At 41.2% G+C, this 16,835-nt stretch overlaps 2 protein-coding genes across 8 annotated transcripts in view; one reads left to right on the top strand and one right to left on the bottom strand.

The window, feature by feature from the left end:
- Positions 1-16,835, bottom strand: part of faf1 (Fas associated factor 1) — a 31,735-nt gene that overhangs the window by 11,943 nt on the left and 2,957 nt on the right. Inside the window, exons 1-2 of one of the 3 annotated variants that reach the window (XM_022245983.2) lie at positions 5,348-5,373; positions 3,713-3,900 (exon numbers count right to left, since the gene is read on the bottom strand). The exons of 1 other annotated variant lie outside the window; for it this stretch is intronic. In XM_022245983.2, the coding sequence (XP_022101675.1) occupies positions 3,713-3,757 (45 nt within the window). In that variant the 5' untranslated portion in view covers positions 3,758-3,900; positions 5,348-5,373. Of the gene's footprint in view, positions 1-3,712; positions 3,901-5,347; positions 5,469-16,835 lie in introns of those variants that run through there. One more of the 3 variants, XM_022245985.2, reaches the window with a different exon arrangement.
- On the top strand, positions 1,444-16,013 carry LOC110985161 (inversin-like). Of its 5 annotated transcripts, XM_022245987.2 has the most exons (7): positions 5,567-6,007; positions 9,009-9,208; positions 10,119-10,268; positions 12,204-12,373; positions 12,576-12,803; positions 13,696-13,819; positions 14,407-16,013. In XM_022245987.2, exons 2-7 carry the CDS (start codon positions 9,097-9,099, stop codon positions 14,550-14,552), a joined length of 930 nt encoding a protein of 309 aa, XP_022101679.2. In that variant the 5' UTR covers positions 5,567-6,007; positions 9,009-9,096; the 3' UTR covers positions 14,553-16,013. The 5 variants fall into 5 exon arrangements, with proteins under 5 accessions (XP_022101682.2, XP_087000382.1, XP_022101679.2 ...); XM_087144256.1 differs by lacking the exons at positions 13,696-13,819; positions 14,407-16,013 and adding an exon at positions 13,222-13,292 and having other exon boundaries at positions 5,555-6,007; XM_022245988.2 differs by lacking the exon at positions 10,119-10,268 and having other exon boundaries at positions 5,572-6,007.

Raw genomic sequence — 16,835 nt, 5'->3', positions numbered from 1 at the left:
TATTCCATTTACTTGCCATGTAAAAGAGCTTATGCTTTACCATGATCAACAAAACAGAAACGAGGCCAACCCACTGAGCAAATACTCAGAATTTGAACAGTTGTCTATGTTTGTCTATAAGGACTCTACAAAACATAGTCTATGTTTCCTTTTACCAACAATACATTTGTACTGTAAACAGGTTCATAATCACAAGTACACACCTACGGCATTTCTTCTTTCTAGAAATAAAGGACCAACGTACCATAATTTTTCAAAGCTGCAGACAAAACAAAATTGTATCACAAACATGTATCACAGGGAACCTCATTCCTGCATGGAAATGTGCCGGGACAAAATCAGCCACATCAAACACTGGCTTCATTCCAGAATACCCTCATACATTCGTATACTGTAAACAGGTTCAAAATCACAAGTACACACCTACGGCATTTCCTCTTTCTAGAAATAAAGGACCAACGTACCATAATTTTTCAAAGCTGCAGACAAAACAAAATTGTATCACAAACATGTATCACAGGGAACCTCATTCCTGCATGGAAATGTGCCGGGACAAAATCAGCCACATCAAACACTGGCTTCATTCCAGAATACCCTCATACATTCGTATACTGTAAACAGGTTCAAAATCACAAGTACACACCTACGGCATTTCCTCTTTCTAGAAATAAAGGACCAACGTACCATAATTTTTCAAAGCTGCAGACAAAACAAAATTGTATCACAAACATGTATCACAGGGAACCTCATTCCTGCATGGAAATGTGCCGGGACAAAATCAGCCACATCAAACACTGGCTTCATTCCAGAATACCCTCATACATTCGTATACTGTAAACAGGTTCAAAATCACAAGTACACACCTACGGCATTTCCTCCTTCTAGAAATAAAGGACCAACATACCATAATTTTTCAAAGCTGCGGACAAAACAAAATTGTATCACAAACATGTATCACAGGGAACCTCATTCCTGCATGGAAATGTGCCGGGGCAAAATCAGCCACATCAAACACTGGCTTCATTCCAGAATACCCTCATACATTCGTATACTGTAAACAGGTTCAAAATCACAAGTACACACCTACGGCATTTCCTCCTTCTAGAAATAAAGGACCAACATACCATAATTTTTCAAAGCTGCAGACAAAACAAAATTGTATCACAAACATGTATCACAGGGAACCTCATTCCTGCATGGAAATGTGCCGGGGCAAAATCAGCCACATCAAACACTGGCTTCATTCCAGAATACCCTCATACATTTGCAATTTGTGCATCATCCAATATTTGTTTTGTAGAAATCAACGTATCATTTTCACATTATTCCTGGATATGAAAGTGCCATAAACACAGGAAGAAATTCCTGTGGTTACCCGCGAGTGCAGCTGCACATGAACTTAGTGCATTTCCACGGTTCCACTACCTTCATCTGCAAGCACGCTACACAGTGCACATTGTGTTGTGAAGGGTCTTGCGCAAATCGGCCAACACCGGTGAACCAAAGACGCACAGGACATCAGTCTGGCTCCAACAGGTAAGCACGGCTAAGTTTACACACTGCATGACTGCATATTACTGTTCTGGTTAAAATACCAACATACAGTGTACAGGTGCCAATAACTGACCCGCCCAGAAAAGACTTTTGCTAATTTCCTTCCTGTGGCAAGGAGAGACGGAGTGCAGTTTCAGCCACGGTAACAGGGTTCCCTTGTAAGTGCATATGCAGCCCTTGTCCCTTGCACATATGGTACGTACAGTACGCATGTATCTTTCTGTTCAAACATGAGAAATGGGGCCTGTGACAAAACAAGCACAGTCTGAGGTAAACAGGATGTACATGTACATGCATATGGGTCTGGTGTCTGCTCCTGGTTGAATTTCACTGAGTGAACATTGTATATATGTACATAAGTACATTCTGGGCTAGCGTGTGTGGCCCATAAAGATGGTGTATATCTCAGGTCTCAGCAGCATGCTGAATATTTGATCTGAAGTGTAATCAAACATGTTAAGAAGGACATTTGGTAACAAAGAAGCTGAGCTTTTCCTTTTTTACTTCACTGTACTGCACCTATGAATATGTTCAAATCAACAAATACATTGTAAAGACATCTTGAATGCTTGATGATCAATCCAGCAGTATTCGGTACAGGCCTTACAAAATGACAGAAAATATCTTTATGGTCCTCGATGGGATGGCAGTCTATCATTTATGTAGGATGTTCTTCAGCTAATGTTGGTACCAATTTACACTCCAAGGTGCAGTGTTGTAGTCGAGACCACTTAAGACCACACGAGACCAGCACAAGACCTCCAGTCTGAATTCAAGTCATAAGCTATTCAAATGAACTGCAGTAAAAGCGTTCTTTTGTCATTGTTCACACTGTTACTTGTGAGTGGTCATGTGTCTGATCTTGTGTCTGGCCTTGTACCTGGTCTTGCGTCTGGTGTTGTATATGGTCTTGTGTCTGGTGTTGTGATGGTCTCGACAACAACACTGCCGAGTTGGAGAGAGGCAACTGAAGGCGCAGTGGTCGCAGCTGGATTTCAACCCCCCTCCCCAGCCCTCTCATTAGGACCCTAACCACTTGGCCCTTTTATGATGAAAAGTAGGACTGTGCTATAATTGAGGCTGTAATATTGACTGTATTAACAAGTTGGCCATCTTGACTTAAAGCTCATTTCGGATTCACCTAAAGCTACCCTGGAGTGGGCTGAGAGCCTAAGTACTCTCTCGTCTGTAGGCGAGAGGCAGAGCCAACAGCCTGGTTCCGACCTCCATCGTTCAGACCAACAATGGAGGGACTATGCAAGCCAGCAAAGGGCAAAATGTCGGCCGGGTGTCGGCCCAGAGGGACGTCGTTTCCAAGTAACAGATTGCCTTCTCTTATCTACACAAAGCCCCCATTGATTACTCAATTACATGTGCATTTTCGGTTCAACTCATCAAAAATTTACAAGAAGGCTAGCTTTCAGAGGCTGCATCAAAAACATGGTACATGTGTAAAAAATTACTCTTAATCTCCCTACAACCTCTCAAATTCTTGGGCACAGAACTCTTTCACAAAATGTGAGACAAACACACTCTTAGGGGTCTACTCATTAATGTAGTGAAGCAGGTGTTCTGACAGCAGTGGGTACACATACATGTGGATGTACATGACTTATTGTAACAGTGTAACTTCCATAGTCAGCATACTTTGTATTTACAATTAAAATGATAACCACAGTGCTGAATGTTTTAGACGAATGCAAGGGAGGGGGGGATAAAGGGGCTAGATAATGCCAAAAGTTTTATACAACTGAAAAAGAAATTAAATTTACTAAGTTATAAGTAAAGAAGAGAGATGAGCTTGACAAAACTACAGTATGTCCTAAAACAACTTTTCCTCAGGCAACTTCGGTTTTTACTAAAGCTGAATGGATTGGACTACAATGAAAATTCAACGTGAGCTGGCCCTATTTTTGTGATAGAGAGAGTGTGGTGGCTGGACATACATGTATTCAACCCCTGCCTTCCATGGCACTAAAATTAACAACCATTGAAAACAACAACATATCAAATAGGAACACAGCAGTGCCATCTGGTGGCATTCAGATTACGGCCAGTACGGTTGTGCCTGCAAATTCATGTTGAATGTTTCTAAGCTACTGTCCAGAAAAGAAACCAGTACAAGGGAGTTAGGTTGGCCTAGTGGTTCTTTCTTTACCTTCCATCTAGGTGGTCCGGGTTCAAATCCCGGCCTGGTCCACATGTGGATGGGGTCTTCAGTTCCTACCTCATTCTGTGGGTTTTACCCAGAATATTTCTCTGGGGTTTTCCTCCCACCTCTAAACCTGTCACTGCTTCTCATTTTCTCCTCTCTGCAGGTTTCTTCATGCTTTCGAGCAACAGTGCCTAGGGTGATATTGAGGAATCCTTGGTGTCATTACCAGTAATGATGAATAATAACAATGATTAACAATTCAAGTTCCACAACTATCACTGCCCCCAACTGCCAAAGCCTTTTGCAGACAAAACTGCAGTGGATCATTTTGAAGTATGGAGTTTAACAGCTGGGTAGAGGAATTGTCCAACATTACAATTTATAGCCTGGTTTTGGTGTGTCGAGTCACATTCAATTCTTTTGACAATATCCTACTGCATGTCACCCAAGTCAGCTATCTTCACCTTCTTTTATCTGTATCTTCATCCACCCAACGGTTGCTATTTTCTGGAGCCGTAAATGTAGCCTAACTTTAATACTCTGTGAATTTGACCAGGGGTTTCAACATATTTCCTAGTAACAGGTAGATGCATGAATGCAGGCGGCTGCGAGTCCCAACCCCTAATGGTGTGGGGTCCATTTTTTTTTGATGACTGAAAAACCGTAGCTGGTAGAAAAGTTTAAGTAGGGCCTAGCCGGTCAAATTTGCCAGTTGCCGGCTTATTTTGAAACCCCTGTACTGTAGATCCATAAAAGTAGGAGGTTTTTGTGAATGCAATCTCCGAGTTGGAAGAGACCGCTCATTGGAAATGGCCCGTAGGTGCATTCATTTCGTGGATCAGAGGGGTCAGAGCTTTAAGTTAAAAGGGAAACGTTGAGCACAAAAAAATGATGTCAACACCCAAGCATGCCAAGCACAAGCACTCAGCACCCATGCTTGGCCAGCAGGCTGTTGCTGATTGTGTGATGAAATATGATGTGTTTTTCCACTAAAATAGTCCTAACAATATTCTTCAGTGTCTAAACTCACAGCCTGACCAATTTTACAGGACATTTTGATTTCTTCTTTTGATTTGCAGCTCTGGCATGTCTGGAGGTTCTTTCATGGGAAAAAATCCAAAATTGACAAGGACTATGGTTTGAATTCCGTCATGTCCATCTTGTAAGGAATTAATCATGTTAATCAAAATGATAATTAAATACCTAGCTAGGCAAAGCCTCAGAAAATGCAAAGGAAATATTTTCCCTGCAAAATCTGGCTTTAGTTTAGGCCTTTTCTTACATGTCTTATGTCTGTAAACGGAACTTTAACCACAGTGACAACATGGACCCTTGAAGGTCCTACCTTTAGGCCCTAGGGCCTGTATAAAGTTGTCGTGTTTAGACCAAGGCCTATCCATGGCCCATCAATCATGTTGAAATTAGGTCTGCGTGGTTTATAATGTGAATGTGGCTGGGAATGAAAGCAGATCAGCTGTGTCATTGACAGCCTGATGAAAACTGCATTTTATCGGGCACACCAAGCAGAAGAATTCTAACTTGGAACAAATCGTCGGAGAAACGGGCTCCGATGACTCAAATCAACTGATCATACTAAAATACCCCAACGTATATTTCAGAAATCAGAGAAATTGTCACCTGAAAATCTGCCAATATTTCCTCTCTGTTGGCCGCCATTGTTGTGGTCTTTCGTCATGCAAAGTGCACATGCGCAGACACTGCATAAAAAAATCTGTTCACGGCTATGCTTTGAGGGCGCTGTTTCAGGTGATAAACAACAATGGGGTGACATCACACAAGTCCAGGCCTGTTGTGTTGACATTTTGTCAAAACCGAATACCCGTCATGATGCGTCATATGCGTCATGCCCCAGTGTATTGATGTAAAATCCACCATTTTCATTCAAGAACTTCTAACATTTATGTCTCCGAAATAAGCATACAACTCAAGGTACAATGTATGTTTGCAGGAATTTAGGGGCGTTTGTATCCTCGGATATAGGGCGTAATTCACCCACAATCAAAAGTAGACGAAGTTTTTCCTTCCTGATAAACAACAACAGTTGCTGTCATGTCTCAACTTGCCTGTGACCTCAGGGTTCCAATTCAATGAGCAGGGAAAGAAAACAAACACAGCTGGCATTTTCTGTTTTGCAAATCGAGGGAATGCCCCAGAATTTGCATTGTGCATTGTCGATCCTGACACTGCCAACTTTGTGACGCTTGTTTAAAATCCAAACGAGTTGTCGACTGAAAAAACTTTATCCCGCGCTCAAGCCTGGTTGGACATTCACTTGCGGTAAGTAAATAATTTGCTTAGTTGCTCTGAATGTCATAATCTGAATTTTCAGAACAACAGCTGCATGCAGATACATGTAATAAAATTAGGCGTATGTGATTTTGCTCCACCAGCTAAAAAGTTATACGTACGCGTATATTGTATAATATAATATAACAACGTGTTCACAATTTTGGGCGGGAACATCCGCCTCCTGGTTGTCATCATAGGATATGATTTGGTCGTGCTATCAATCGAGGTGATAGTGCAGCTGTACCGGTGACTGCAGGTGTATTTTAATTTTGAATTTACAGAATAATGTTGATAAAATTCTTTTCCTTTTGAAAAGGTTATTAACTTTTTGCAGCCTTTACCCCATGAGATCATAGAAAAACGTGTACCGGGTCAGACTGATTTTATGATCTTCATGCTGTCATTTTTCATTTGGTGGGGCCATCTGCCGTGACCAAAATTCCTTGATACTAATCAAGTGTCGTAGCTCGGGGGGGGGGGACTGCCGCCGCCGCGGCCGTGAGAACTCTTGGCCCCCTTCCTTGCCCCCTCTAGTCTTAGATGAGTCTGGCTATGCCACCGCACAAATTCCGTCCCATTCGACCTAAACGGGACAATTTTACCCTTTCTGTTGCGCATTACTCCACCTTCCAATGTAGCTTGAAAAAAAGAGAGATCCTATTCTATCCTGGTATAAACCCCGTCGTGTTTTAACGAGAGCAGGGCGAAAAAGCAAGACCGCTTATGCTCCCAGTCCCCCCTCCGGGCATTTGTCTGAAGTCATCGAAAGTTTGCATTGCTCCTGGACTCAAAGTAATTTCTATTCTTGCAACCATTTTCACTTATCTTAAGCATAGCTTCAATATTTCTAATGCTTAAAGTCAGTTATTAACTACATGTATAAGAAAAAGAGTTGATGCGTTCGAGGTAGAAACAAAGTCTCACACATTTTATTTTGACACTTTTCAGTGTATGCGAACTTTCAACCAGTGTGGCGCGGTCCCAGACATCTTTCAATAGGAAATTCCTGTTGCATGCACACTGCACATAAATATCTAATGACCATCAATGCGACAGTGTTTCCATCCGGCCCGGAAAGGCATCACGTGGGCGTTGGAGATCATTGCAAAGGAATTCATTTTTGCCTGGTTTGTTTCAGAGTCATGAATATCAATCTGAAAGATTGGTGCAGGAACCCATTGAATGTAAACAGGAAATCACCTCACTGGGCACAGGTTGGTTTCGACTCTGCATCGTTCTGAGCGGAAACCACAATAAAAAAACATATTAGCATCATTTATCAAATGAAGGTCCAGCATGTGGACAACTGCCACTCACTTATTCAGCCATTGGAGACGTCTGTCGTAGGGATTGATTCCTTGCCCGACATGCACGTGAGGAATAACACCGGCCTTCATTCTAAGTCGACCATTCAAGACTAAAAGAAGAAGACTGTATTCCATTGCGATGAAAAAAAAATAAATGAAATGCTTCGAGCTTTACCTGCTGGCACAAGTCGACAAAGTTCAACTACATTGTATAATGAAATGAGAAAAAAAGGGTTGAATTAAGAACCGCAGCTGTCGTTAAAAAAGTAAAAAGACCGAAAATATTACGGTTTTATGACAAAGATGGCCCCAAGTGTTCCTTGTTTTCAGAACTCGAATTTGTGTTTGCACTGAAACGAAATTAACCTTTCTGTTGGTGTTGATCACAACACCTTGTAATTGCCCTGTTTGCACGATGTATGCACTGTACTTTTGTGAACCACCATTCCAAAGCAATTAAGGCAGTGGAAATAAAAGCTATTTAATAGGCCTACCTAGAAAATGGTAGTTTTAGCTTTCTGCAGACAAAATTCTTGTAGGAATGAGAACTAACGACGGGGAGAGGACTTCAAGTTGCCAGACATCAAAATCCCCTAGTTCTACTTCATCATCTTTTTTAGATTGGTGGTTCACATTTAGGAGTGTCGTGGCAACTTTTAACCCTAGCGAAGACAAATTTGCAGGTGTACATTCTATTTACAATCGTGCCGTCGGTCAGAAAGAAGCCTTAGAGATGCGCCCGTTAATTAGTCAAAAACTGTCAGCTGGCTCGCGCCTCTCAGACGCCTGCAGCAAATTGGTCCCAAACCGGGGATTTTAAACTGCATTAGTTTCCGCTTAGCCTGCTTGAATTATCTTACAAACTGTGCCTGATGTTGGGCCCTTTGGGCGATCAAAAATTGACTGCATGTAGGAGGCCACTTCTGACACGTACAGTTTTAGAGAGAAAAGTGTCCAAGGTCAGCCCCCCCAACATTGTAGACATATAGGCAAAGTTTTTTTTGAAACTGTAGACTCGGATCAAGACAGACATTTAGACTGCCAACTCGATCAAATATTCGTATTTAGTATATAGGCATACATTGATCAAACTCTTTATGTTTTGAATCGTATCAGAATGTTACCGTTATAAATTTGTCAGCTGTCATAATTTTTGCATGTTTATAGAGCGAATGAAATATGCGGATATTATAACTGGGCCTGTCAAGGGGGAAATATTGACAAAGAAGCAGATTGCAACATTAGGCTAAACGGTATCGTGGAGGAAGGAATATTCCTCCCTCCATGGTTGTATGAAGGCTATTCCAATCACCCAAAACACCCCCTCAAAATGACTCAAGCAGCAGACAACGTGAGACTAAAGATCAAGTCACAGCGTATTCCATTGTAGCTGGCAGGCCAGTCGGCGCGCACACGATTTGGGCGCGAAACTGGGCTGTATAATTGATAAAACCGCCGACGTTCCCAATATGAAGGCAATACATATTCATGTCCACCCACGCGTCTTCCTATTTAAAGTCCACATGGCTGTGGCTTTTCATAGCAGGGTATACATGCCGCCTGTTGACGATTTCTTTGATTTCAACATGCCCTTACTTGATCAGAAGTAGACAAGTCGAGGCAGGAAATTATACACGCCTAGCAAAGATTTATTTTTCTTATTTGCTCATTCCATGCCAAAGATCCTCGGTGAACCACTCGCAATTCTCCGTCTAAGTTAGAAGTCTTCCTTAGCAAGGAGTCTGGTTGCTTGGCGATTTGGTCTCCAGCATGGACATTTCTCATGTCATTATGCCTTTTGGATCACCAGCGCGGTCAGATTTTACGCGCGCACGAGACAGGCGGGATTCAAGTTTATCCTGGTGGGAAAGCGAAGAAGTGGGTGAGTTGTTGAGATTTTAACACTTCACACGTGTTTTAAAATGATAGACAATGTAAGTTCTATCCGAAATGTTTTCATTTGGATAACTGTGTAAGTGGTAAGGGGAAAAACAGAATGAGAAATATTAAAGCCCATCAATAATTGAGTTAGTGCACTCGATCAGAAGATGACCTTTATTTGGCACATGACATCATTCGGCGTGCCAGCGATTGGATGACAGTAAGCTCTGATCCTCCCACTCAATGACTGCCATCGGTTTGTTTGCTTTCTCTATTTACTTGAGATAGTGAATGTGATACAGGTTAACATTGTTGACGAATCAAAGGAATTTCCCCTTTGAGCGTATGCAGTTGATTGGTTGATCATTTTCTTGGCAATCCCTGGTAACAGTGGGCTATATTTATAAACACATTACACCAACCTCTTGCAGTATTGGACAAGGGAACCATCCAATGAGCGCCCGTCTTTTGCTTGTTGATTGCCGTGCGTAACTGTAACCGCAAATTTAATTGCCCGACTTCAGAACTCGCGGGGAATGAACTTCACTAGTGAGTTGTCGCTGTCAAAGCGGGAAAGGAAAATCTATGACAACACTCTTTTTACAGATCATGACATCATATACTTGTTTTCTTATTGGCCAGTAGATCTACACACCCCTTGGTTGATTTAACCGCACACCTGCGGTTATTGCCTCTGTGTGAGAACGCAACCACGCAGTACTTTGTCAACAAAGCCACTCATTGTACAACACGTATCTTCAGCAATGTCCAGGTCTCAGATATTGTCATACCCGAAATTAGAACATTACAAACAAAGTGGATGATTGAGAAGGGTATTTCTGAATGGATGGACCCCATACACGTCCCTTAAAAAGTTCAGCTTTCTTCCCGCGTAAATTTTGTGACTCCAGACTTGGCTCAAGTCAGACCGCACTCAGATCCGTTCGCAAAGTTGTCAGAAGTCATTTGTAAATCCACGGGCCAATCACGAATTCCAGGAATGGTTTCTCCTGTTTCAAGACCTCTTCAGCTGCAGATTGTCTTCAAAGGCTACCTTATAGGTAGGACTTGTTTCTTATATGCACGAATTTAATTCATCAAGTTTAGTGCAGGAGCAGTCGCCACATTGTTCTCACACCTAAACGGTTGCTGTCTACCAGGGCCAGGATTGTCGTTGGGTTGTCGCACAGGGACGATGGAGCGCATTTTTTTCTAGGACAAATACAAACATCTGTGACTAAGACTTCCCTCATTCGAAAGTGAGCTAATTCGGGTTGGTTATCTATAATTAGCTTTTAAAAAAAGGATACTTTATGTTTAACCGCTGCAACGTTATGTCAAATATCTGTGCACTTATTGTCTAACCTGACACAAGAAACATGTCGACACTTTTTTTCTGCGTCTTGCAGCCATTTTGGATAATTCCCGCCATTTTTATTATGATCAAGTTCCTTGTCTACTTCTTGACATGATTTAAACGTGCACGGAAAATGCGTCCAAAGGTGACGTCAGCCAAAGAAAAATAATGAAGCAGTACAAAAAGAGACTAAATTCCAAATAAACAAGAATGCCCCGAGACCAAATGATTTCAAATAACTTACGATTTTAAAACTAGACAGTCATAAGTATTGTAGCACAACGGTTTTTTCTATAAATACCTGCGCAAAATTGAAGTAACCCGCGAAATCATCCATCACTCTCGCTTTTGTACATGTACTTAACCATGCCACTGTTTGCACCTTTATCACTCCAAGTTGCAACTACTGAAGTTTTCAAGTTCTGGTGTCGGAAATTGCAATCGTTAAGTGCCGTATAATGGTTCTTCCCTTCAAACATCACCTGTCCTCTTTCCTCCGTAATTACATTCCAACTAAACTTTTTATCGACTCTTTCTGTTTCAATGAAACTTTAAAAGTTTGTTTGAATTCTCTATATTTATGTACAATGTGGATACTTTTTGAAACTCTGCAACCCAAAATGAACATTATCTTCACTTTCGCATGTGATTCTCATGACCACTTTGCAGATCTCAAATAGAGATTAGGAGTCATACTCTAAATCTGTTTGCATTGTTTTAAGGGCTTCAAGACCTCTTATTTTAGTGATGTGAAAAGCGTGGATTGAGCACATTCAATTAATTCTCACGTCTCGATATTCTGTTCAAAATCATGACGTAAATGACAAACGACAGTACATTGTTGCGGTTTATTGACACTTGTTTACATTGAAAATCAGTACATGTTTACAAACGCACATGTTGGCTCCAAGAACACTATCGATGTAAGTTTTACTACTTATGATGGAAGGGGGCCATACTAAGAAACGGCGATTTCGTGCGCACAAGAAATATTACGGTTATGAAGTCTTTTAACAGAGAACTAAAAATCCTGCTAGGAGTAGAAACTAATAGCAAAACGATTTAATAGGATTTTCTGAAGAAAAAAACTGAACAAAGCCAGAAAACCTGAGAGAAAATGATCATCAAAGTCGCACCCTTGTACCTTTTCAATGACCAGCTCACGCTTCTTGCCACTAAGGCCATTTGTGCGCATGCGAGCATAATTATGAATCATTAGTAAAAAGGTCTTTTCTAGGCCAGTATGTAGTACTCTCTAAGCTTCATCGTTGGGCATAAATGCACAGTGATTCGGCGGCTGTTATTTTCGCACATTTTCAACAAAAGTTATTCTATTAACTGCCTTTCTGTTCTTAAGGGAATTGAACGTGGTGTATTTATCTAAACATCAATATTCGTCAAGTTCATGTCGCGCAGGACAGATAGATGTGGTCCCCACACACGGTTTTTGTTGCTGGCTGGCCATGATCATCAGCTTTCGTTAGTTGGCGTTGAAGTCAAGTTGGTGGAAGGTCATGCCAACCAACATAGCTGAAATGTCCAAGCAAGACTGGACCAACTTCGGAATGATCAACTGGAAATGAACTTGTTTTGTAATGTCAGATGAAAAAAATCACTGCTTGACATAATTGTGTTATAGATGTGGCGATGATCGCCGCTAACGCCCCACGTCAACTATCAGCTGCGACACTCCAGGACGAATTCACGCGGGCCGCAGCCAACGGGGATATGGAACAACTTCTTGAGCTGAAGGGTATGGCCAACGTGGACATCAACGGACAGAATAAATACGGTCGGAGTGCAATACAGGTGAGATTATATTCATATTTGTAACACTTCAGAATATTTTCCCATAAAATCTGACTTAAGACTAGCAATCCGTTTTCATCTACATGTATTTTTCGGTCGTTATAGAGAGTAGCAACAGAACAAGAAATGAGAAACATCCAAATTCACATTCAATGCCTCTCCATTAAAGCAAAATGTTGGCTTATGTTTTCAAATCGGACAGGTCATGACGATGGCCATACCCGAAGTTGCCGAGTTCTTGCTTAAGTCGGGCGCCGATCCCAACGTCCGCGATCGGGACGTGGGCCGCACACCGCTACACGACGCGGCCGAGCACGGGCACGAAGACACGGTGCGGTTGTTGCTGAAGCACGGCGCGGATCCGCTGGTGAGGGACATGAGGGGCGACACCCCGGCACATTTGGCCGCGGTGGAGGGCCGCCCACCTCAGGTAAAGGGGAACTTAACTGGGCTTGTTGGTTTCAGGTGTTTTCCCGTGTGATGTGCTAACGGAGAAAAAGATAATCACAACACTGACATGGAATGAAAAGGGAAAGGAAACCGAAAGAATTCACACCAGGAAATCGAAGACTTTTTATGAATCAAAGTAAATCAACACAAGAAAGAATGCATTGATAAGATTTAAGAAGGTGAAGTTGAAACAGCATGAATGCTTCACGTGACAAAATTTTAGAGAATTAAATGATATTACAGTATTTCGAGGAATCATTCAGTTGGGGGTAGGTAGGTAATGTCACGCACCCTTTCGTTCTACTGCTCAACGTTCATGGCATCCCGCATGCAATCGGTTTTTGGGTGGCTTATTGTACGGTTTTCTTTTTCCGTGTAATTTTGTTTGTATGACACAGATCGAGCCGAATAATTGCTTGAATTTCGGGGATTGTTCCTAACGAGGATTTCTCTGCTGAAAGTACAGGACGTGAGATTTGTCAGGCTTTTTCCTGATGTCGAGATTTTTCATCAAGAATTTTGATTTTGGGATTTTTTTAACAATCTCTTTCAAAATATGGAAAATCCTGAGTTTACCATTACTGTGTTTTTACTTATAAAAGTTGATATAGAATACAAGAGATGGGAATGTTGTCAGCCCCCTCCCCGCTTTTCAAATTTCCATGGCCGGGCAAGTTACCCCCCCCCCTCAAATCCCGATCCCCTTACCCAATTTCCGGCACATTAATGTAATCTCCTCAGATCATGTCGGTGACAAAAGCATTGTATATTCTAAATGGTTTTACATGGAGAAAGTCGAATGCTGAACCTGAGTAAAAAAGAATGTTGCTATTTTTTCCATCTTTTGAAGCTGTTCGAACCTTTTTTCTCAGATTTTGGAATTGTTATCAAGAGGCTGTTCAATGTGGGAAAGGAACAATGCTGGGCGAACTCCCTTGGACGAGGCAGATAGAAACGAACGGCGCGAAACAAAGCGATGGATCCAAAATTACCACAGTAAGTTCAAGATGCCCCTCTCGCAATTTTCTTGAAGAAAGTTTGACAATGCCATGTTGTGTTTAGAGAAGCACCGATTAAGTGGCCTGTAACCAACTGTGTGGAAAATTGGAGCCAGACAATATGCATTTTGAGACAGCATATAGCTGCACTTTCCAGGAAAAATCAACCGCAACCAAGCGTTTAAGTCGTGGCATGTTCCTAAAAATAGACTCAAGGGCTATAAATAACACCCCGATGTGTTTTGGAATCTCATAGTCAAAAAAGGTCCTTATAAACAGAAAATGGCAAAAGAAAGTATGGGATTCAAAGGGTCGACCTAGCATCCTGAATGATGCTCAGTGGGGCTTGGGCAAAACGCAAGCCCATAAATTTTGCTAGCTGACGTCATGCACGACGGTGATCAGATTTAAGTTTTAATTGAGCAATCAGGGCGTCATCTCTGAAAAAACAGGCGCATTGTTGAGGATCAAGTGTTTAATTTGGTTCCGTTTCTAGCTTTGTTAAGAAACAGTCATACTTTGAACAGTTTCACTGAAAATTGAAACTTGGGCAGTATCTGTAATCTTTCATCTGTGCTCACGCAGGTTCGGGGAAAGGTACCGCGTTGAAGCATTTATGTAGACTAGCCATCCATCGCGTTCTAGGGACGCAGCGCTTGCCCCGAGTCCGTGAACTCATCGGCTCTACACTGCCGAAAGCTCTTGTTGAATATTTGGAGATGGCCAGATAAGACTGAAAAAAAAAAGACTCTTTTATATATAAAAAATCACAGGAAAGGAGCTTCATCGTTTATAGAAAACCTTGGACCTACACTTGTTTATATATTTGTACAGCTTGGCTTTTATAAAGTTTATGCGTGCTGAATTTTGATGTACAATGTTATTGAACACGATGAAACAACAGCAGCCGTGTATTGGTTTTTAACCAAGACGCTTTAGAAGTGAGGTTTTCATACGACAGAAAATAATAATACAATGTAGTCTGGTATCGGGGTTGGGCTAACGATTGTATGCATGGAGGAGAGGTTATATATTATATAGTATATTATATAGTTTCCTCATTTTCCCTGACAGGCAGTGCACTATAAGTTGAAGCAGTGTTGGCATGGATACATGATGTAGTATACATGTAAATATGGTGATTGTGGACAATAACATGACTATGTAATGTAACATGCACGCGTATGAGAGGGGGAAATGGTCAGTGTATTTAATTGTTACTGTGCAATGGAATATATATTACTGTTCATATTCAGAATTAGCATTTTAAAAAATTAATACACGGGCAATACGCTTGGATATTTTTTAAACTATTTCAAATAGAAATGTTTTGTAAATGTGTTGAAATTTTAAGGGACATTGTAGTTTGAACTATAAACATATCGGCTGAATTGATGACGTTTATAAACAAATAAATATAACTGCTAAACTGTGAAATGATTTTGAGTTCTCAATATTTATCGAAGTGTAATTTTTAATATCTACAGAAATCAATAACAAACACGGCGCATTACACTCGCTATTTGCTTTATCAACGTCCCTATTGTGTTTTTAAAATCTCCTTTGAATTGCAATTTACAACTCCAAAACTTCTCTCTGCGCTTCAGTAGGAACATACACGTGTGAAAAAGTTTACTTTCGTATTTCTACATATATTACCGTAATACAGACGACAGTCTAGTCATTACTATCTGTATCTTGAATCAATCGCACTTTGTCAGTGAAGCTCTTTTTGTGATCGCTTCCGGGCAATTATTCTAAAAAAAAGGGGGAGGGTCAGGGAACAAAGGGAACAGAAATAATCTCTTGCACGGGAGGTCTCGTTCCCACGCTTTACATGTACTTTGCGCACTAGCTTGTTAAGCAATTGTTTTGATGTTTTTTCTCTGCCAGAGTTGCTTTGTTCAGTTCAAGACAGTGGCGTGTACAACGGGGGTGAGATCAAGGGCGTTGCTCATGGGGGGGGGGTGCTCGACTGCTTGTTCCGGGAAACAAATTGAAAAATATTTTTATAAACAGAAAAGAAAGAAAGTCGGAAAACACCTGGCTTGTATTGATTGACTTGGTCTCGACTCTGAAATGACTGATCTAAAATAATGTATGTCAAAATGTCATAATGTATAGCTAAACCATGCTTAAAAATCTCAACAAAAAATCTTGCAAATAAAAACGTATTTAATAATCTCTTGAAATGTTGTTCCTGACCTCCATGAGTATGAATTGGCGTAACCTCCAACATTAATTTTATACTCAAAATTGAACAATTTATTTGATTAATTCGAAAACACTCATTTGATCGAGTCTACGTTATAGCGAAGTTGTGATAGACAGTGTCACTGTTACCGTGATTTGGACATTTGACAATTTTCAAATACCAAATAATACTTGTGACCCCCCCAAAATCAAGCACACAAATCCGAATCGTCATCAACAATTTTACAAACTTGTTTTCATCATACAGGGCTTATTACACGATTCTGTAATCAAATTACGCTAAATACACTAGGCAACATGATCTTCTGCAAAATGAATGAATGCGTTCTTTTGCTAAATGACCAGATTTATTATGAGCAGTCCTCCTACGTACTTTGCCAAAAATGCCAAGGTACAGCCAATACAGTAAAGCTAACGGAAACAAGACTAGAGAGGGCGGCATAACGTTTAACGTTCGCTCGTCGCCGCGCCCAGCGCTCATATCATCAGCGACACACAGGGCGCTGCCAAGTGCAAATCGCCGAGAGCCCTTATTGGCTAAATTTTGTACTGTGATCACGAGATCATCGCTTTCTTTTACTTCTTTACTGTAGTTATTACACGGCTACGTGGGGACTTCAATGATTCATGCGCACAATACAATTAATGCAATGCTATCGAAAGTACGGATTTTCTGTACAGAACCAATGATTGCCGGGCGTTATTCGTTCACTCAGCTCCCAAATTGCTTGCGGACGAACGTTAATCTTGACCCAAGACTAGGTTTGGACTGTGTTATCTCCGTACGCCAAACGGGAAAC

Source organism: Acanthaster planci, linkage group LG12, assembly GCF_054643075.1.
Source record: "Acanthaster planci isolate LZ-2023a linkage group LG12, COTS_SCS, whole genome shotgun sequence".
Taxonomy (NCBI): Eukaryota; Metazoa; Echinodermata; class Asteroidea; order Valvatida; family Acanthasteridae; genus Acanthaster; species Acanthaster planci.
This window is presented reverse-complemented; position numbering and strand designations above follow the sequence as displayed.

Excerpts from the sequence above, each read along its gene's own strand:
- LOC110985161 (XM_022245987.2), top strand. The coding sequence starts at position 9,097 with ATGGACATTTCTCATGTCATTATGCCTTTTGGATCACCAGCGCGGTCA. Across the intron at positions 12,374-12,575 it reads ACGGTCGGAGTGCAATACAG|GTCATGACGATGGCCATACC; the intron begins GTGAGATTATAT and ends CAAATCGGACAG. Across the intron at positions 13,820-14,406 it reads ATGGATCCAAAATTACCACA|GTTCGGGGAAAGGTACCGCG; the intron begins GTAAGTTCAAGA and ends GTGCTCACGCAG.